This window comes from Glycine max, chromosome 15 (assembly GCF_000004515.6).
Source record: "Glycine max cultivar Williams 82 chromosome 15, Glycine_max_v4.0, whole genome shotgun sequence".
Lineage (NCBI taxonomy): Eukaryota > Viridiplantae > Streptophyta > Magnoliopsida > Fabales > Fabaceae > Glycine > Glycine max.
The window spans coordinates 4,172,993-4,194,837 of NC_038251.2; the positions used below are offsets into that span (position 1 = coordinate 4,172,993).

The window sequence follows — 21,845 nt, forward strand, 5'->3', positions numbered from 1 at the left end:
CACTGCACCGGCGCTGTTCTGGTTACTAATACTCCGTCTATGCTTAGTTATTATAGGCTTTATAGCAGTGTCTCTGAATAAAAGTTTGTTTCATTATGAATCAGTTTGATTCAGATGTGATGCTTGGTCAATTTCCTATATATGCCATATGGTGTCATAATCTTAAATCTGTCTACAAATATAACAAATTATAAGGAAGGAAGTGCTCTGTTGTTTAAGCGTTCACTGAACTATTTCATGTTTACTTTTATTGGCCATCTCTTTCTTTATTAATAGAAATGTGGGTGGGTTAGTTTACTTTAGGCAGAGTATTTCATATGTATATTTTATCGTTTTCTTTTTTATTTTGAATGGTAACAGAAGGGATGACATGTTCTTATTCAATTACAAAGTACAAACATAGCTTTAGATCATCTAATGTGACGTGTTTGGACCAACGAATAAAGTTGTGAGAGAGGGTGCATCTATATGAGCTAGGCAAAAAGGTATAACCAATTATACCATGATTTTTGCTTGCTCTATTTCATGCTGTTATTCTTGTTTTCTACACATTACCCGTTTCTATTCTCTTTCTTTCTGTTTCTCTCTTTTCTTGTTCTGCTAAGTCTGCTCACAACAAAAATGCAAAATACCATATGCTAGATCACAAGTAAAGAGCAGTGCCGTGTCCATACTCTACATATGCACCTTATTGTCAATTTTCTAACCGCAAGGGGAAAAAGATAATGCAGTAGTTATAAAATAACACAGAAAATAATGTAGCATACAAAATATACATATACATTACTAACATATCTTGCCATAACATAGCGATTTTGGGATTTTTATCCTCGTAGAAGGAAGGCAATGTGTGTGTCTCGAAGCACAGTAATATTGAAAAAGTGACAGTAACTGGACAAGACGTAAACTTGTTTTCTTTAAAGAATATGACATCAAAGAGTAAAGGATCTATCCAATCCAATTCACCAAAAAAAGCAAGAGATTCAAGATCCCCAACTTTACTGTGCTTTTAGCCTAACTAGCCTCTTCACGTATATGCAATGCGTACGGTGTAGAATTGCTCCTCAATCTTCACTCTTTAAACAACTTATTAGTAAGTTCTAGAAGATATTATGTTTTATTTGACTTAAATTTTCATCATTCAAACGTGTTGTTAAAGCGTGGGTGACATATCCATTCATCAAGTTCAATGTACTAATTGATAAATTCAACATAGATTATGTGTGTCAGATGTTCAACATTGATCTGCATCAAAACCAAGATGGCTTCTCTTTGTCCATTTCATTTATTTTCTCAATGTGCGAGTTAAACTTCGGTCAAAAGGGGACTCGATCAAAAGCCGAATTAGACCTGTCAAAGCCAATCATTTCAAATTTTCATGTATTCATTTCTTTGAGTGGATCTAATTCTAAAGCCTCGTATCTTGAGCCGCATATTCTAAATCTAAAGCTCAATTTGCTTGTGTCCCTCTCAAACCATATATGGTTTTGCTTGGTGCTTACTGTATTATTAACTCAAATGGCCACCAGTCCCAAAACCCAAGACATTCTTCATTTTAATGTTTCTTCCAACTTTAGTTGGCTACCAACTGTGTTATATATATATATAATACACTATCAGTCTCTCTGTCTCTTTGGACTTATCTTTAAGGCATCGTTTCCTCTGATCATTTTCCATGGAGGTATTGTTCCTTCAAGTTTTATATAGCACTAGTAGTTTATAGTGAATTTATTGTCTCAATTTTCTGCATTTTTGGTAATTTTGAAAAATGGGGTGTTTTTAGTTTATAGAATTATGATAAAAGATTCATTATTAGATTATGAATGAAAAAATGTACACTCAATCAAACAAATGAATTAGTTGAAAGGATGTCATCATGGGTTGAGTTGAATATACTGGAGTTAGCCTCACACAACGTGAATTAACATGTGTGGTAACGTTCTTATGAGAATTATGAATGATTGATAATATTGAAGTGTTGTTTTGCATTGCATTGCAGATAGTTGAGTTAAAAGTGGAAATGGTTGGAATACACGAGAAAAGACTAAGGAAATGCCTCGCAAAATTGAAAGGTTGGTTTGTGTGTAGGTATATGATTGTATGGGAAACCACATATGTCATATATAATAATTCGTATTTAGTACTACTTTGTAGTTGAATATATTAATATATTAATTAATATTTGGCATTAGCTATGAATCTACGTGTAGGGGATAGAGAAGGTGGAAGTGGATTGTAACAGCCAGAAGGTTGTAGTGACGGGATACGCACACAAGAACAAAATCCTAAAAGCATTGAGAAAAGCTGGTCTCAAGGCTCATTTCTGGTCTTCTAAAAATGACTTGCTTAATGCTTATCTCAGTGCTAGTTATGCCAACCTCAAATTTAACAACTTCAGCATCTTCTAGCTTCAGAGAAATTATTGTATGACCTCATATCATCGTGGTCCCCGGCTAAATTATGGAATTAAGTTTTATTAATTCTTTCTTGTAGATTGAAAATCTAATTAATTGTCACATGGAAATTAATCAAAATTATAGACATGTGTGATCCGAGACCATAATAGTTTCTCTCTTTTTTTTTTTCGTGCTGTTCTTTTTATATCTAAGGATAGCTTGTTGACTAAATATAACTTTATTTGCTTATAATGCTATGTTTTCTTCATACCCATCCCAAATTACATCACGCACCTATAGAGTTTCAGATAGATATAAGAAAGTTGTATTGCGAGTCTCATGTCAATTTGGAATGTTGATAGCTTTCAGCTTCACATTATCTAGACAAATATTCAGTTAAGTGCATCCATCCGGAATAGTAAAAGATTAGATAACCCAAAGAATAAAAACAAAAACAAAAACGATTTAAATTATTTTTATTATTAGATAATTTTCATAAATATTGTAATAGTAAATGAAGTGGTAATAAGGAAATTTATTAAAGTATTAAGAGTACAAAAGCAAAAAATAATAATAAAATTTAAGTTGTAAGTTCAAATATAATTTTAAGTAGCATTTGAAAAGCACTATAAAATAAATTTGCATATTAAGCATGTCTATTTTAATTAAACAAGTTTAAAACCTTATCGAATAAATTATAGGCTAATTAAAATAATTTGTCAAACATACTCATTAATATTGACAATCGTATTTTAATCCGTTTTCTATTTTATGAAAAAATTCAATGTATTTTATTTTTCAAAAAAAAATGTTTTCTTTTCTATATTACAAAATTAGTATTTTAGTTTTTTTTCCAAGTAAGAATTGAATCAAAGAGAATATGGAAAAAAGTTTACAATAATATAACTCACACATATTCAACCAATTGAGCTAGAAAATGTTCACAAATTTTAAGTATTGTAGTTTGTGTACTAAGCTAAATATCTGTTTCTATATCATTAAAATTTATAATAAATAAATATTTTAAATTTATAAAATATATTATAATTAAATTTAATAATGAATAAATATATTTGAATGTTAAGATTATATTTTGGATTTATAATTTAAATTGTAATATAATGTTTTTAAATTAATTAATTATCTAAAGTGAAAAAACTTTTAAAGCCAAGAAGAGGTTGAAAGAGAATTCCCTCGAAAAAGAAAAAAAGAGAAGGGGGAAATCTCTTCTTCAATGGCGGCAGAGTCATCTCGCAGTAGCGCTAAACGCCCCTTTATGGAAGAAGACGACAATGAATTCTCCAAAAAGCCACCGTAATTTCTTTTCCCTTCTTCCCGCTCACAAACCCTAATTTCATTCATTCTTATTGAGAAAATTCCAGTAATCGGTAGAAATGATTTTTAGACTTAGTTTATTGCATATTGGCTTCTGTTATTTTGATTCGGGGACTATTATCTTGTGGATCACCTCCAACGCCTATCAAGTTCTAATTTCTGGCCCTAAAATTTGGCATTCTTCGAAGCTAGTTTACTTTAAATTCATTATGCTTGTGTATGAATATTGAATACTGTGTAATAAGTTTTGTGTATTTTATTCATTCATCCCACTAGCGGTAATATGTTGTGTTTGTGTGTGCCCCCTTGTGCTCGTTTTAGCTTTTGAGATTGTTCTGATGAGTTTGTGGAGCTGAATTTTGAGATGCTTGCATTGAATTTATAAATTTATACAGAGAAAAAAGGGTTAGGTTTCCAAAGGGAAAGAAAGTGAAGCCAGGAGATGAAGTGGTGGTGGACAAAGCAAATGTTGAGGAGGGTGAAGTTGACTTGGTGAATGCTAAAACTGCCACCAATGCTGCAAAAGAGCGGGAAAAACTCAGAAGGTTTCTAAAGGGAAAGAAAGTGAAGCCAGGAGATGAAGTGGTGGTGGACAAAGCAAATGTTGAGGAGGGTGAAGAAGTTGACTTGATGAATCCTAAAATTGCTGCTGCCAAAGAACGGGCAAAACTCAGAAATCAAATTACTTCTGAACTCCTTAGTGAGGGCGCTGGAGGTATCACAAACGATTTATCGGCTGCTGAAGTGACATATGAGGTTTGTTTTGAAGTTTTTCCTTAACTTATTGAGCTGGATGAACTTTTTATCACAAACAATTTAATCATTTCTGTAGAATACTTTTTTTTAATGGATTCTAGTAGCGTCAATTGTGTGCCTGGTAAATCTTGTTGTATGTTGGCTGTAGTTCAAATGTATTTTTGTAGTGTGATTCATTCCTTAATCAGCAGCAATTTTTATAGTAGAAGTATTTGCATAGAGATCTGTTATTGAGTCCACATAAAGGATAGGTAGGCAGTGATAGGTGATATTTTGTGGCAGGATAACGAGAATTTTGTTGATGATGGGATTCAAATTGAGCCTTTCAACCTAGAGAAAGAAAGGGAAGAAGGTTATTTTGATGCTGCAGGAAATTTTGTTGAATATGTAAGAGAGAATGAGATTAAGGTGAGGGATTTATATTGTTTTTCATTTTTTATTTGTGACTATTTCATTTGAGCTCTATTAATAAATTAAAGAGCCTTACAGGATGCATGGCTTGATAATGTTGAAGTTGATCCAAAATATGCTGCATTAAGCTCTGTAGCAACAAATGATGAAGATGAGGGCCCCCCAGACCTTTCTTCTAAAGATATTGGAATCATGAAGAGGCGCATTGCAAATGTTCTTGAACCTGGGGAAACGGTAAGCCTATATTTTGCCATTCTTAATTTTCTGATTTCTGATTTTGATGTCTTTGTTCTACTGAAGCATCATTGTAAAATACAATAAATTTATTTGCCAACTCACTCAAGAGTAGAAACAGTAGATCATCTATTTATTGAGGCAAACATTTATTTTCTTTATGGCCAAGCAGTTGTGACATTTCTTGTTGAGGAACTTTATATCCGTTAATCTGTAAAATATATAGTAGTTAAAAGTTCATACTCTAAACGTGTAAAGAATATGCAATTTTGATGTTGAGATTTTTAAGTTGGAACAAGTAAATGCAGAAAATAAGAGAAGTGAAATTTGCTGCTAACTCCATAGTCACCTATGCAATTTTACTTTTAACTTGATTTGATACTGGTTTACCTCTCTCTCTCTCTCTCTCTCTCATTGTTAGCAGAGAAAAACCTGCTTATTACCAATTTACCAAACTAAAGGGATAATGGTGTTCGTAAAAATAAAAATAGAAAACAAAATTTATTGTTATAATAATTAAAAAGTTATAATAATTCTCGTTATCATGTTCAATTACTTGATTAGTTGATCTCTTTATATCTTTGTAATTTTAACTCATTATACTTGGGTAGGATGGAATTTATTTATATATAATACATCATTTACTCTGTTTAGGGGTGTTTGAGGGTCATTTGCTGGGCTTTATTAATAGATAACTCTTCCAATAGGTCTTGCAAGCCTTAAGAAGGTTAAAAGGTAACAGTGATAGAAAGGCAAAAATGTCTGCTGAGACTAAGATTGTATTTGACCAGCTAACTGAGGATGCTATGAAGCTGATGGAGAATGGTGAATACAGTTAAGTTATTCCCTCTGGGCTTTGTAGATATTAAGCATGGTTCAAACACGTAATCATTTAGATAGCCTGATGAGACCCTTTATGTTTTGCAACTTGTTTTGCTTCATTTTTTTTAACGTTGCACATTTGTACATGATGCTTAATTTTGGTTCTTTTACATTTTTTTCCAGATGTTTATCATGAAAAGCAAGAGGTTTTTGATCGTGAAGCAGGTCAGTGTTATAAACGTATACTCAATGCTTTATTATATTTGTATTATGTTTTATTGTTTTGTTCACATCTTTAGTTCATGCTTTGTTCTAATATGCTGATTGGTTTTCTAACATAATTGGATTTAGTTATTTTTTTTTTACTAATTTAATTCTGTTCAACTTATGTTTTTATGATGGTCATGATGTGATGCGAGATAGAACTTACTGCTCAATTATCAATATGATACATAGTGATGGTCAATTCATGGTGTTTGAAAAAACTATTTTTTGGATATCCATATTAAGCTTTAGATTTTGGGGCTGTATATTAATCTCCATTTTTTCTTGGCTCTTCATTGAATGATGATGCAGATATTTAGGTTTGTGAGAAGCAATGAAGGTTACCTGTTTGATAGTACTACTACCAATTGCTTAATGCTTATGCCTTCTATAATCTCCCTTTTTCAGAAGGATATGAGAAGTTAGCCCAGGCAAATTATGATATGTTTGCTGATGATGACGAGCATGATACCAGTAAGCCATCTACAGATGAAAATAATGCAGTCAGTCAATCTTCTTCAGTTGCCATAAATTCTGGTCCTGAGGGTAAATACAGTGCCTCTCTAAAATTAGCTTCTGAAATGGAATTTTTGTTCCTGATTTTTATCTGATAAAGTACTTTACTTAACATGGTTCTACTTTCCTTTCCAGGTGGAGCATCACAAAACGATTATGTGTATGATGAATCTTCTGGGTATGACTCTTTTCTTCCATCTAAGTTTTTGGAAATAATCTGATAGATATGCAACATTAGTTACATTTGTTTTAATATCAGAAACAACAAAAAAATGTTTAGTATAGTATAAAGAGTGTGACAAAAGTTGATGTGTGTATCCATTTCTTCTTTCTCTTAATGAATTCTTTAATAAAAAAGAATTTCTGACATCAATTTATTTGATGGTCCAGGTACTATTACAGCAGCACTTTGGGCTATTATTATGATCCAAATACAGGGCTTTATTGCTCAGCAGCATCAGGGCAATGGTATAGCACATTGATGATTCATTTTAGTTTGTGTGGTGTGTGAATTTTCATTTTGATAGCTTTTGGCCTCTATTTATTTGTAAGTGTCTGAAACTACATGGCTTTGGATATGACTTCTTTGCCCTTTTGTTTAAATTTTATTCTTGATATTTAGATAATTCTTGTTGGAAACTATATCAAGAGACGTGATACTTGTACTTAATCTTGATCTTGGGGCAAAAAAACATGCTTGGTGATCAGTACACTTCTATTATTTAAGGAACAAAAAGAACCTGAAAAGAAAGAGGGGGTCGATTTTTGTCTATCTATAGATTTCTTACAATTTGTGGGGGATGCCATGTGGGATGGACCTTGCAATAGTAGCCATATATAGTTCACACTAGCTGTATTCTGGACTGCTGCCAATTGAGTGACTTGTTCGATGTTTGTCTTATTGCAAATCATGTTCATAGCTCACTGGCAATGTTTCTTTTTGTTTAAGCACAGGTACTCATATAATGAGGAGACTAGCGCATATGAAGAAGTTCACGAGGTTGCATCCAATGTGAGTTGAGTGACTAGTTTAAGGGGAGAATAGGCTATTTAGCATAGCCACAATCACTGTCTCAGTGGCTCATGTACAGACCGAAGCACTCTTGATCTTTTTGTACGTTATGGGGGATTTCTTCTTAGGTGCTACTGCTAACAGTTGTGTTTTTATCTCTTTAAGGTTCCTGTTTTATAGTTCCTTAAACTTTTCGCCTAAAAATTACTTAGAATGATCCCTTGAAGTTAGGAGCTGTACAATGTTTACTCTTATCAATTTGTGAGTTATATGCAGTTTTGCCTTCAAATTGCAAATCACTTTATTCGGAAAAGATAATTATTTTAAGATGATGTTTTGTGATGTTAATGTATGTAACAATTTTTTTATTCTGTTAATTTTATTTTTTTAAGCTGCTGTTAATTGTAGTTAAATATGCAAGAATTGAGATATTCACGTATGACATTAAATTTGTTCGTAATAAATATTTTGTTCATCCTCAACTCAAGTTTCTCATAATATGCAACAACAATATGAAGCCCTACTGCTCTTCATTTCAGTATCTGGAAACAAATACCAAACGTTATTCTTGTTCGTTTTAAGTAATAAATTCAAACCATCTTCAAGAATCTTGTCTGAAATATGCAACAAGCTTCTCTTAATATGCAACAACCATATGAAGGTTCCTACTAATAAACAGAATAATGTCAAAATAGGAACCTTCTTGATATAGGCACAGCCTCTCTCATCTAGCTAATATTAATGAGCTGACGATAAAAAAATAAACAAATCATATTTGCTAGACAAAATTATGAAAAAAAAAATTTCAAGAACGAATTACAGGTCATTATAAGACATGCCAATCTCCAACAGAAGATAATCATCTGGCTAGATATAAAGTGTTTCACCATAGCTTAGAAGATCGGATGATGATCTCTAAAGTGTTTTGCCATATAGGTCATTATTATAATGGGCAATTTAACTTTTTAGCCCATTTAAAAAAATTCCCCTTCAACTCAATATTGGCAGTTTTATTTTAAAAAATATTTTTGTTTTTTATTAGTCAAAGTAATAAATTAGAAAAAAGTTATAAAATTTAAAAAAATAAAAGAGATCAGAAACACATCAACGTAACAATATGCATTCCCCAAATGTAAAATTAAAATGTTATTCATGATTCCGCCATTATATTATATTTATAAATAAAGATAAACGTAATTTTCAATCTTTCAATTATCACTAGCATGAACCAACCAATTATAGTCATCGTACTGAAATAATTTCACTACAATTATTCAATATTTATTTTTACTGCAATTATTCAATATTCTATACTTTATACACTTGTCTTTACGAAGATATAAGGGAGGCTATCTTGAGTGAAAATAACCTTTATATTGATTGGTTAGATATAAACCTAAAGGATGCAAATGCTATTGTTTGAATATTTTATGGATGAAAAATAATTTCATCTCATACCTCCAAGTTAGAAAAATTTAGAAATATTAAATAGAATAGATAAATTTTATTTTATTCCTTTTCATTTTATCTTATTTTAATATATAAAAATGCAGTAACTTATTATTATTGTTCCATTATATTCCATTTTGTCTGTTTTTATTTATTGAAAGAGGAGTGTAATAAAAAAAAGCTTGATAATGTAAAAAAAAAAGGAAGGAGAAGAAGTTATGCCTCTGTAGAGGGGTGTTCAACTCTAAATTGAACTAAGATAAAAATTAAAAACCACTCAAAAAATCAAAAATTGAACTAAACTAATTATTTTTGGATTTCTTTGAATAGTTTTTTTTAAATCAATTAGTTCGGTTTGATTTATTGTTTGTGTTTTTGAAACCAATCCAAATCAAATAAAATGGTAACATTTAAATTATTTTAATGTTATATATTTTATTTGTGTACGAAGGGGTGCTTAAAAGAAATATTTAATTGTAATTCAAATTTATTTTTATGTAATTAATATAATTCAAAAAAATATAGGTTTTTGCATTGTATATAGGATTTATTTTTTTATTTTAATCTGTTGTTCGAGTTTTATAATATTTTGTAGTGTTATGTATATAAAACTCATATAATATTTATTATTTTATTTTTCAAATGATTTTTTAAGATATGTGTAATTTAAAATAGATCAAATTTTACACATTTTTATTATTAATAAGTTTCAATAATTTTTTGATATAATTTTATTTAAAATATGAAAAAAATATATTTAAATTCTAATGAAATAATATTTCTAATAAAAATTACCAAAATTAAACGAAACTAAATCATAAAATATTAATTTAATTTGATTTAAATTTTATTTTTAATAAAAAATAAATCAAACCAAATCATTTTAAGTTTGGTTGGTTCGACCGAATCCTAACACTATCCCATGTTGAGATTAAAAACACCACTTTATTCGGATTGCGCCGTCTTAAAGCGTTACAGAGAATGCGACCGAAGCAACGGGACTAATCTTACGCCAGAGGCTGTGAATTATGGCTGGCAGCACTGTCCTGTCCAATCCAATCCATGGCAAAAGCTAGTTCCTGAGATTCAGCGATTTCTCTATGTGAAACCCTAACTAACGACCACGATTTTCGCATTTTGCGTTAACACATGGCCGAGGAGATCAATGGCGGAACGTCGATGGACTCCACCGAATCGCGGTGGGTTATACAGGACGACGACGAGGACGCGTCGGATTTAGAGAACTTCGATGCGGATTTGAGATTGGGGCGGCACGGTGGCGTGGTGGATTCGGAGGAGGAAGAGGATAACGCGGAACAGAGACTGATTCGCACTGGTCCTCGCATCGATTCCTTCGACGTCGAGGCCCTTGAAGTTCCCGGTGCTCATAGAAGTGACTATGAGGTCTCTTTCCTTTCTCTCTTTGAGAATCAGTTTGTGGAAGTGGCCACGCCACGTTGTTTCTCAGTATAGGTTGAAATTTCTGATGGAAAAAATATTTAAATCAATCTAAAAGTTTCTCTCTGCGTGGGACCTTGTGAATTTTGATTGTTAATTTAGTGTTATGACATGCTCCAGAAATGGAAAATAAGGTGAAGAAAATTAGGTATGGAATTTAACATGGTTCAACCTGAAGTCTACGTTCGCGGCCAAAACAGAGTGAAAGTCTACGGTCTGTGGACTGTGAAAATTAAACCAATCATCTCTTTGATGCTCTTAATCCAAATCCCAATACAACCAAAATCTTATGCGCATTGCAACCTTAATGATGATTTTACAATTCAAGCTATTATATAACAATTAGTGTCTAGGAGATGCTTATGTTTCTTGTCGTTCTTCTTCTTCTTCTTTTAAAGCAATCACTGTTGTTCCTTTTGCTGAATTTCTGGATTATATGAATTTTAGTCTGTAATTCACTGATGTATTCTAATTGTTCACGGTTCTTGTGCCTGCGGTCCACCCCTTAAAGTGTCTTACTGCTCATCATGAGATTATATAGCTTGTTAGTGTAGTGGAACATCAACATCTATATATTAATATTATCTGCTTGTTGTCTTCATTATATTTCACCGCAGGACATCAGTGTGGGTAAGAAAATTGTATTGGCTTTTCAGACACTTGGTGTTGTCTTTGGTGATGTTGGAACAAGTCCATTATATACCTTCAGTGTTATGTTTAGAAAGGCCCCTATTAATGGAAATGAAGACATTCTTGGAGCTTTATCACTTGTCTTGTACACTTTAATCTTGTTTCCTTTATTGAAGTATGTCCTGGTGGTTCTGTGGGCCAATGATGACGGTGAAGGTATATTAAATTTAATATCCTTGAATAAAGCTTCTGGCAGTTATGTCCTCAAAATCATTCTTGTTCTGAAACCACTGCAGGTGGTACTTTTGCCTTGTACTCCTTGATCTGTCGTCATGCTAAGGTGAGTCTTCTCCCCAATCAGTTACCATCCGATGCCCGTATATCAAGCTTTAGGCTGAAGGTGCCATCCCCTGAGCTTGAAAGGTCATTAAAAATCAAGGAAAGACTTGAGAATTCTCTGGCTCTGAAGAAGACTCTACTAATATTAGTTCTTGCTGGTACTTCAATGGTGATTGCTAACGGTGTTGTTACGCCAGCAATGTCAGGTTATATACTGATGTTACTTCGTGTATACCTGTAGTTTTTTCAGACTTGCTTTGGTCACTGTGTTCAGGATGATGCCAAAAACCATTTCTGTATTGACATAATGATATGTTGTTGCTTGTATTCATGACCAGCTATTGTTTTCTTTATCTCTTTTTTCTGTTTATTTCTTTATAGTAATTTTCTTTCTATCTTTGCTTTGCTGCAGTTATGTCATCTGTTGGTGGTTTAAAAGTTGGGGTAGATGCAATCAAGAAAGGTATTATGTAACCTACTAATGAACTCTATTATCTGTATTAGTTATTAATACCTAGATTGAATGTCAGATATCCACAGACACACCCAAAGAATTTCAGTTTAGACCTTTTATCTTTTCTTTCTTCTTTGGCTAAAATAAATCATCTAAGCTTAATATAATATCACTTTTTCTATCTATTGACTTGGTTCGAGAGAATAAAAAGCATTTTTTTTTAATTTCTGTTTTTTTTAAGATGGGTTGGGAGGTGGGTATATTATTAAGCTGATTTATATCCTTATGTTGTGGTCATTTGTTTGGTTGCTTGAATTTTTTCTTCGCTTTTTGACTCTGCAGATGAAGTGGTGATGATTTCGGTTGCCTGTCTTATCATTTTGTTCAGTGTACAAAAGTATGGAACTAGTAAAATGGGACTTGCTGTAGGACCTGCTTTGTTCTTATGGTTTTGTTCTCTTGCGGGCATCGGGATATATAATCTTGTCAAATATGACAATAGTGTCTTGAGGGCATTTAATCCGATTCACATCTACTATTTCTTCAAGAGGAACTCAACTAATGCATGGTATTCTCTAGGGGGTTGCCTTCTGAGTGCAACTGGTAAACACATACATGCAAGATCTTGATACTGAGAATGCAATAATACCATACATTTTGTCCTATCATTTATGTAAATTTGGTTCTACTAGTCTGTTTTTGTTTGTTTTAAAGACAATGCATTGCAAGCAATTATGATGATCAATGTACAGGTTTTCATTTCATGTTTGCTGCTATCTGAGGAGAAATAGTCTGAACTTTTAGGTTTATTGATAAACTATTCTGTCACTGTAATCCTTATCAGCTCACGATGACTTGATATTTTAATGTGATAAAATTGCAATACAAATGTAACTATAGTTGGGATATGCACAACCTATTCAACTATTAATTGACGTAAATACTGATTGTTTCATGTTGCAGGTTCTGAAGCCATGTTTGCAGATCTTTGCTACTTTTCTGTACGCTCAGTTCAGGTAGTGGATTTTGTCCTTGTCATATTTATTTGACTGTCATGCTTTCTTATCTTTTATTTCCTGTGTGATCGCAAACTGATATGCTGGTGAAACTGATGGGGCTAATTTGCAGCTTTCATTTGTCTTTCTTGTTTTGCCGTGCCTACTATTGGGTTATTTGGGTCAAGCTGCATACCTTATGGAAAACCATGCTGATGCTGGTCAAGCCTTTTTTTCTTCTGTTCCAAGTGAGTGTCAATAATATCACTCTTTACAGTGTGTTGGTTTTGCAATTTACAGGATCTTCAAGTAATGATATCCTCTGTCTGCAGGTGGTGCATTCTGGCCAACTTTCCTTATTGCTAACATTGCTGCACTTATTGCGAGTCGGGCTATGACAACAGCAACATTTTCATGTATAAAGCAATCAACTGCACTCGGTTGTTTCCCTCGTCTTAAAATCATTCATACTTCTCGGAAATTTATGGGCCAGATCTATATCCCTGTGATAAACTGGTTCCTCTTGGCTCTTTCTCTGGTGCTTGTCTGCACTATATCTAGCATTGACGAGATTGGAAATGCCTATGGTAATGAATTTATTTCAATTTATTTTTAGTCCTGCAGATAATTGGTAAAACTTATCAGCCATGTTTACGTAAGATAGTCAAATTGAAACTTGGTGATAATGTTAATATCACAATTTTGTTGCTATCTACTATCACAATAGAACAGTTTGCATCAGTAGCTTGTATTACTTGTAATTATTTGGAAAGGCATTAAACTGCTCTCCTAGTATTTCCTCTTTATTTGTAATCTTAATATTTCCTTTGCATGTCCTCAGTTATATTGAGATTTGAGAAATAATAATCCAACTGGAGCCTTGTATAAGAGGACCCAATTTGCTTAGAAGTTAGAAGAATCCATGCACACTGAGACCTAAAACCCCATCATTGCACTGCTCTTTAAATGCTGGCTGTAAACTTTGAATGATAACATTTTGTGCATATTTGTTTCCATCATCAAGACTTCTAAGAGGTGGTGGCTATCAGTTTATTACGAATGGCTGTGGTCACAATGTCACATTGAGGAAACTTATTAAGTTTATAAAAATGAATTGATACTCATTGATAATAATTTGATTTGGCAAGCTAGATAGGGGGATGTAGACTGGTGGTAGTTTAGCTTTCTTTAGCTTTTATTTTAGGCACCGAACTTAGTTCGTTATTGTTATATTATAATGTATTCATATTCGTCTTGCTCCTTATCCCCTTTCAGGCATTGCTGAGCTCGGGGTGATGATGATGACCACTATTTTAGTAACCCTTGTTATGATTCTTATATGGCAGATACACATCATCATAGTGCTGAGTTTCGTGGTACTCTTCTTGGGATTGGAATTAACTTTTTTTTCGTCTGTCCTGTGGAGTGTGACAGATGGAAGTTGGATTATACTGGTCTTTGCCATAATAATGTTTCTAATAATGTACGTATGGAATTATGGAAGCAATCTCAAGTATGAAACTGAAGTCAAGCAAAAGCTGTCAACGGATTTGATGCGAGAATTAGGTTGTAATCTTGGGACAATACGAGCTCCTGGGATTGGTTTGCTTTATAATGAGTTGGTAAAAGGAATACCGGCAATTTTTGGTCATTTTCTGACCACACTTCCTGCAATACACTCCATGATTATATTTGTGAGTATCAAGTATGTTCCAGTTCCTATGGTGCTGCAAAGTGAAAGGTTTCTTTTTCGGCGAGTCTGCCCCAAAAGCTACCATATATTTCGTTGTATCGCCAGGTATTCTCACATTTTCTTTGTGTGTAGTATTAGATCAGTGGTGATTCAAACCTTTACATTCATTCTAGGTGGTCTAAGGAAAAGTTGAATGGATTCTTAAAATGAGGTCCTATAAATTACTTTAGTGAATAATGTATTTTATCCTCTTAATAAAAATTTGCAGTGCAATAAGTTCATGTGAACAACTGAGCATCTCAGTAAGCGATAATTTTGTGAATAATGTATTTATTATCCTCTTAATGAAAATGTCTTTTTGTCTGAATTTTTATGTCAAACAGGTATGGTTACAAAGATGTTCGGAAAGAAAATCATCAGACTTTTGAGCAGCTGCTGATTGAGAGTCTAGAGAAATTTATACGTCGTGAGGCTCAGGAGAGGTCACTGGAGAGTGATGGGGATGATGATACTGATTCAGAGGATGAGTACCCTAATTCTAGGGTTCTCATAGCTCCCAATGGGAGCGTTTACTCACTTGGTGTTCCTCTTCTTGCTGATTTTAAGGGTACAAGCAACCCCATTTTAGAAGCAAGCACATCAGACGTGATAAGCCCGGTATCCACTGATCCCCTGGTGTTTGATGCTGAGCAGAGCCTTGAGAGTGAGTTATATTTTATTCACAAGGCTAAAGAATCTGGTGTTGTGTATCTTCTGGGTCATGGGGATATAAGAGCAAGGAAGGACTCGTGGTTTATCAAGAAGTTAGTTATAAACTATTTTTATGCCTTTTTGAGAAAGAACTGCAGAAGGGGGATCACAACTTTAAGTGTACCACACTCACATCTGATGCAAGTTAGCATGACATACATGGTCTGAAAATCAATTTTGCAGCCCAAATAAAACAAATGGCAATTATCTTGAAAGCTACAGTTTGATAGCAGTGGAAAGGTCTTATTTTGGATTGCTCAAATGTTCGATCCTTTCTAGCCATGTGGATCTCCAAATTGTTTATTGTCCTTCCAGCGCGACAATCCGGAAGTTGTCCTGATGTTTGTTGTGGTTGTGGATTCGCCATCTGCATATATGGGATCGGAAAAGGCAGATAACAAAGAGAAAATGTTAAAAATTAAACATCCCTATGCATACAGTACACATTTGTGAATGTGTCAAATTCAACTTAAACGACAGAACCATGGACATCGAGTATCGTACAGTGGTATGTCATTGCCCTTAGTTTTCTTATTCTATCGCCTTAATTTGTTGTCTACCTTCCCAACTCTGACTAGACATTTTCTTGATTGAAACACAAATGAGATCATGTCTATTTTTTTATTTGAAAATTTTCATAATGTATATTTCCCTTTTTGGTCTTTAATATACTAAATTCACGAGTTGGAATAAAAACACTAAGTGGTCGGCCTGAAGCCTTCACTGATTCGTGAATTGTGTCCTTTCTCTGATTCGCATATTACAGTTAAAAAAAAAAAAGAAATCAGAATTCAAGTGCATCGAACTTTTCGAATTAATCATCAGACACAGATGATGTAATATGATTTGCTGAAACGCTTTTGCCTCAAGAGAAAGCGTGTAGAATACTATACAAATTTACGAATCTTTAAGGATGGAATGTTCGAAGACATCACGGAACAAAGATGATCTCATGAATGTTGAAAGTCACACGAAAACAACCGAAATATAGTCGGGATTTTGTTATAATTAGGTCATACTGTTGGTAAAGGCACGTGATGTGTCAAAAAGATATTAAATAGAATCCAATCGAAGATCTCAATACTGTGTGACAAATATATAGGATCGATGTGGGAGCTAATTGTTTGTAGTTGGAAATAATTTGCAAGCCTTGCACTATTGTAATCTGATGGCTTCCATTTACGGAAAAATTGAACGGAGTATATATTACCCTCTTAATCTTTTGTCAACAGGTATAAGACTAAGGAAGGACTCCGGGTTTATGAAGAAGCTAATTATAAACCATTTTAGTTTTTTTATGCCTTTTTGAGAAAGAACTGCAGAGATCACAACTTTATGTAGACTTACATTGAAATAGTGTAGGAAAAATAGAATAAAGAATTACTTTTAGAACTAAAGTTTTTCTCTCACTCTCGTTTTTTCCTCTCCTACTTTCTCTATAATCAAATGAAAGTAAATATATCATTAATCTACATTTTCTTATCTCTATTTTCATTTCTCTCAATCAACCATATCATAAAGGACATAAAAGTCATCACAAGATTTTTCTATCAAAATTTTCTACTTTTTTTAAAAAAGAAAACAATGCTATTTTTTTGGGGTAATGGAAGAGAGAACAAACAGAAAAAAGCTGAAAAACAATGCTATTATTAGGCATTAGATTTATTCACAATATTATTCTACTGCTTTTGATTAATAGAAATCATATTAATTTCTTGTTTCCTTTTTAATAAGATCTTATGAGTATATAAGATCTTATAACAGTTTAATCCGTTAAAAGACATACCATGGACTCCAGATAACCACTCTTTTGCATTTATATGATGAAATAGAACTCCTTCAGCTGCTATCTTCTTGATCTGCCACTTAACCCACCAAGGGTCATGTAAATCAAATTTTAGTATCGAAAATGCATAATGATTGCTAAGTGAACAACAAGCAGACTAAGGGGAGAAAATGTCCATCATCATATTTAAGTTCTTTTCTTTTGGTACATTCATGTTTTAAGTATTTTAAGAGCATGTATCTAACAGTTAAAAGGTATAACTATGAGCAACAACATAGCAATTAGTTAACAATTCTACAAGTGGTGAAAAGTTGAGTTTTAAGACAGATATATAGAAACTCAAACTGTTCTCTAACATTTTAATTAGTAGTACTTATATTAAGAGAATAAGAGGTAAGAGATATTGCAACGACTTTATAATGAATCCTTACTATCAGTTCTGTTAAGATGGGATGGTCTGAGGAGTAAAATATTGAAAAGAAGAAAAACCAATGAAGCACACAATTTTATGAAAATTAGACCAGCCACTAAACATAGAAGGATTTTCAAATTCTCATACCAATTTTCTAAATATCAATGAAGGAGATTATTGAGTGACAGATTGAGGAGAAAAGAATGCAAACAAACATTGTACATGAAAAGGAATCAAATGACTACAAAATCCCCTCAATATTCACGCACCGATTCCAATATCCTTCATTTGTTTTGTTAGGGAGAAAAACAGATATATATGGATATCCCATTTTTACAAAAAACACCCCTTTGACACTCCTTATTTGTCTCTCTTTTTGTCACATCTTATTACTTATCTATATTATTGAATCACATTTAAGGGATTCCTTGATTCGGACCGAAGAAGCAATGTCACTCGATCCTTATCAAACTTATTGTAATCTTTTTCTCTACGTAAGGATCCCACCAGAGCGTCTTCTACTTCTAATAGACCATGAACTAATCAAAATTATTCTCAACAAGTTCATAAGATGTGATTCCATTTTTTTCATCAGATCCAGGTAAAGACCAAAGGTCTTGAGCGACGGATCGGTAGAACAATTCAAAAGGTAAAGAAGTATCTTTAATTGACACTCCCTATCTCTCTCTCTTTTTGTCACATCTTATTAATTATCTATATTTTTCTATCTTATCTCTGAGGGGGTGTCCAAAGTCATACATCTAGCCATCATTATACTTTCAAAAAGTATCGTTAGAACAATAACATGCCTTTGATCTCTATAAACTCAAGCAACACCTTGTTAATGTTACCTTCTATATTGCATAAAACTTCATAAAAACAGATACAGTGACATTTACAACATTGAACACCATAATGAAAACTAATTGAAACAACCACAATAAAAAAAAATACCAAACCTCGAAGGGTAGAAGTAAAACCACATGTAGTTAAATGCTGCGCAAGTTCCTCCCCCAATTGCTTTAGGCCATCTGGTGCAGTTTTTTGTTCAGGCACAGGGGAAACGGTTGCTGTCTCGGATGTCAAATTTACATGAGCAGATAGCACTTGTGGCTGTCCACTCCATTAATTAATCATTGAACATAAACTTAGGTTATATTCAAAGATACGAAATTGAAACTGTTACTATTTCTATTACTTACTCGGCTTTCTATAATTTTTTTGACGCTATTTGCACATCCCTCGCACATCATTCCCTAGAAAGTAGAAAGAGTGAGAAGTGGATTTTAATTTCTATAATTTGATTGATTCCGTTTCAGAAAAATGGAGATAGAAGAGGTGAAACAAACCCCAACGTGGAGAGTAATGGTGGCGTCGTCGCCGGAGGAAGAGCACCGCAGAGGCGTAACGGAGTTGAGGCGGCGATGAAGTGGTCTAATAACACTGACTCTGCCTCTTACGAAATGACGGCGGTGCTTCTGCTTCAGAGATTTGAAAAGCGCCATCTGCGTCACCGTCAAAGACGACGAAGAATCCACAGCGATCGGAATTGAAAGATTAAAAGACACGGACACGGAGCAACTCCAGGGGAGACCAATTACTGCTTAACTATTTTGTTATCGCCTACGATACAATATACATCCCTAAAATATATAGAAATAAAAGCTACAATAATTATTACTATTTTAAAACTCTAGAAATATTTTCGTTTATCAAAATTATTAAAATCAGTAATATTATTTTTCATAGCATTTTTAATACTTACATGAAAAAAATGCATACTGACAAATTCATGATTAAAATTATAAAAAAAAATTATTAAAATTTGCTCATGATTTTTCATTTCAAGTAATTATGTTTTTTATCATCAGAATCTTATTGGTTAATTTGTTAATTTTTGTGAGCAAAATTATTTAAATTCATGATCTTCTTTCCTTCTTTTTTTTCCTTTATTGCAAATTCAATCTTTTAATTTAAGTAATTGTGCATGATTCATTGAAATCAATATTGTAACTTTAATTCTTGTATGAATAAAAAAACAAAAAATTTAAGTTTTATTTATAAGACACTTCAATTTAAAAAGTTAATGATAATGTAATATTTTAAGAGTTTAATGGTTATGTATTAATTATTATTTAATTATAAATTATTATTATTATGATTTTTAAAGTAATTATCCTAAAAATGGGTTGTGATCGAATAAAAATGAAAAATTATTTTATAATATAATTGTCTAACTTAATTTTTTTTAGATGAAATAGTTTTATATAAAAGATAATACTATGATTTAAAAAACGAAGGTCTACTGTTACTCTTCAAAATATCTTAAGCTATATTTAGACAAAATAACTTAAAATCTTCCAAAAAAATTTAAAAAATAATATAAATTTGTTGATGCTAAATTATTTAGGTCCTTTAGATCTTGGGCTAAATAATTATTAGGGTTAGAGTATTTTGAACCTGGACATATTTTTAGATCTTGTGTTAGTTTTATGGGTCTTTAGGGTGATTGTGGGTCAAATTCAAACAATGACCCGATAAATACAATCCAAAAAAAAGTTGGATTGGTTTGTATCATTCGTTTAATTCGAATCTTAAAACTATGAATTTGATAACTTTAATTTGAATATCAGATTTTAACGTGTAAAATTCAAACTAATCCAAACTTATACTATTTTAGAAGATTTTAAATTTCTTATGTTGCGTAATTTCATAGTAATGTAATTTTTATGTTATATAATTATATTATTCTTACTTTTAATATTATTTATTACCTTTATTTTATTATGATTTTTTTATAGTTTTTCTATTATTTTTCCATTTTGTTTTATTTATAATATTTTTTTATTAGGTGATCTGATGACCCACTCAAAACAACTTACATGTGACTAGTTTGATTCAGTTTGGGTTATATTTTTTTATATAAAATAAAAACAATCCAAACCAATTTGTTTGGTTTAAAATATCTCCTAAATCCAAATGAATCCAAACCATGATCATTCATAACGAATCGATCATTGGGATAAAAATGGTACACTCCACACCACACTACATTAATGAGAGGAAGCTACTAATCAAATGATTATAGACCTAATAAATAATTTGTCTGTAAACCATATCAAACCATTCATTATTATTATTATTATTATTATTATTATTATTATTATTATTATTATTATTATCTCTATATTTAATTGTCTAAATAGTTTAATTATTTCTTTCAATCTACTTTTTATCTTTAAATCAAATTTCAATAACTTTTTTAATAAAAATATCAATAATTAAAAATAACTTTATATCATAATTAAAATTATTTATTATAAATTTAAAATATAATTTAGAGAGCTTAGTTGACTTAAAAATTTAAAATATTACGTAAAAAAAATCTAAAATCTAAAATATATATTAAATATTTAATATTATTTATTTACTAAAAATTTCAATTATATAAAAAAATAGTTATCTTAAATAAAATAAAATATTATTTAATAATATTTCACTTTAAAGACCTAACATTTATTCATGAGTAATTAGTTCCTATTGAGAAAAATAAAGATAAAAACGTTAAAATAATCTGATCTAATTATTCACTCCTCTAATCACTTAATCGAATTAGATTCTCTTTATATCTTTTTCTTTTAATTTTTTTAATTATTGAATTTGAGTATATAAATGTTATTCCTCATAAATTTTGTATCATCCCCATTTAATTTTCTTTTCCAAAAGATTATCAAAATGAAATAAATATAGGAAATAAGGAAAAAGGAAATGAAAAGGATCCACTTCCCATTCAAATATTGGTCTCAAAAGTCAAAGTCAAAATACATCTAACAATTTTTTAATTTTTTTTTACCTTTCTTCGCATAATTTATTTTACTAAACACTCTTTTTCTCCTTACTTTTTATTCTCTCCGTTAATAATTGTAAAACATTTATGCAGAAGTATTTTTACTCTTTTGCAGATAACAAAACGTTCATTCTTTTCAGAATATATATAAGGAATATGTTCTCTATATTCGTTATCCTTTCAATATCTTTCGTCTTCTTATTATCTCAAATGGATTAAAACATATAAATCATAAATAAAATCCGTTAAATAAGAATTGAGACAGCGTTGTATACTTTTCAGTAAT

General features: G+C 31.8%; 3 protein-coding genes across 5 annotated transcripts; 2 read left to right on the top strand and 1 right to left on the bottom strand.

Moving 5' to 3' along the window:
- The first annotated feature begins 3,552 nt into the window (after positions 1-3,552).
- LOC100306321 (CD2 antigen cytoplasmic tail-binding protein 2 homolog) lies at positions 3,553-8,042 on the top strand. Its single transcript, XM_003547576.4, has 10 exons — positions 3,553-3,710; positions 4,127-4,487; positions 4,770-4,895; positions 4,977-5,132; positions 5,840-5,966; positions 6,138-6,179; positions 6,627-6,764; positions 6,870-6,912; positions 7,125-7,202; positions 7,689-8,042. The coding sequence occupies exons 1-10, from the start codon at positions 3,631-3,633 to the stop codon at positions 7,753-7,755; spliced, it is 1,218 nt and encodes a 405-aa protein (XP_003547624.1). The 5' UTR covers positions 3,553-3,630; the 3' UTR covers positions 7,756-8,042.
- A 2,056-nt stretch (positions 8,043-10,098) lies between these two features.
- LOC100788008 (potassium transporter 7) lies at positions 10,099-15,729 on the top strand. Of its 2 annotated transcripts, XM_003547578.5 has the most exons (10): positions 10,099-10,599; positions 11,271-11,499; positions 11,580-11,828; positions 12,035-12,085; positions 12,419-12,679; positions 13,040-13,092; positions 13,205-13,319; positions 13,404-13,658; positions 14,347-14,869; positions 15,148-15,729. In XM_003547578.5, the coding sequence occupies exons 1-10, from the start codon at positions 10,345-10,347 to the stop codon at positions 15,680-15,682; spliced, it is 2,526 nt and encodes an 841-aa protein (XP_003547626.1). In that variant the 5' UTR covers positions 10,099-10,344; the 3' UTR covers positions 15,683-15,729. The 2 variants fall into 2 exon arrangements, with proteins under 2 accessions (XP_003547626.1, XP_006597348.1); XM_006597285.4 differs by lacking the exon at positions 12,419-12,679.
- On the bottom strand, positions 15,628-19,342 carry LOC100789076 (copper-transporting ATPase PAA1, chloroplastic). 2 transcript variants are annotated; one of them, XM_014767976.3, is made up of 5 exons: positions 19,062-19,342; positions 18,915-18,968; positions 18,672-18,825; positions 17,301-17,379; positions 15,628-15,881 (listed from the first exon to the last, which is right to left on the bottom strand). In XM_014767976.3, exons 1-4 carry the CDS (start codon positions 19,215-19,217, stop codon positions 17,354-17,356), a joined length of 390 nt encoding a protein of 129 aa, XP_014623462.2. In that variant the 5' UTR covers positions 19,218-19,342; the 3' UTR covers positions 15,628-15,881; positions 17,301-17,353. The 2 variants fall into 2 exon arrangements, with proteins under 2 accessions (XP_014623462.2, XP_014623463.2); XM_014767977.3 differs by having other exon boundaries at positions 17,301-17,373; positions 19,062-19,337.
- Positions 19,343-21,845: the final 2,503 nt, after the last annotated feature.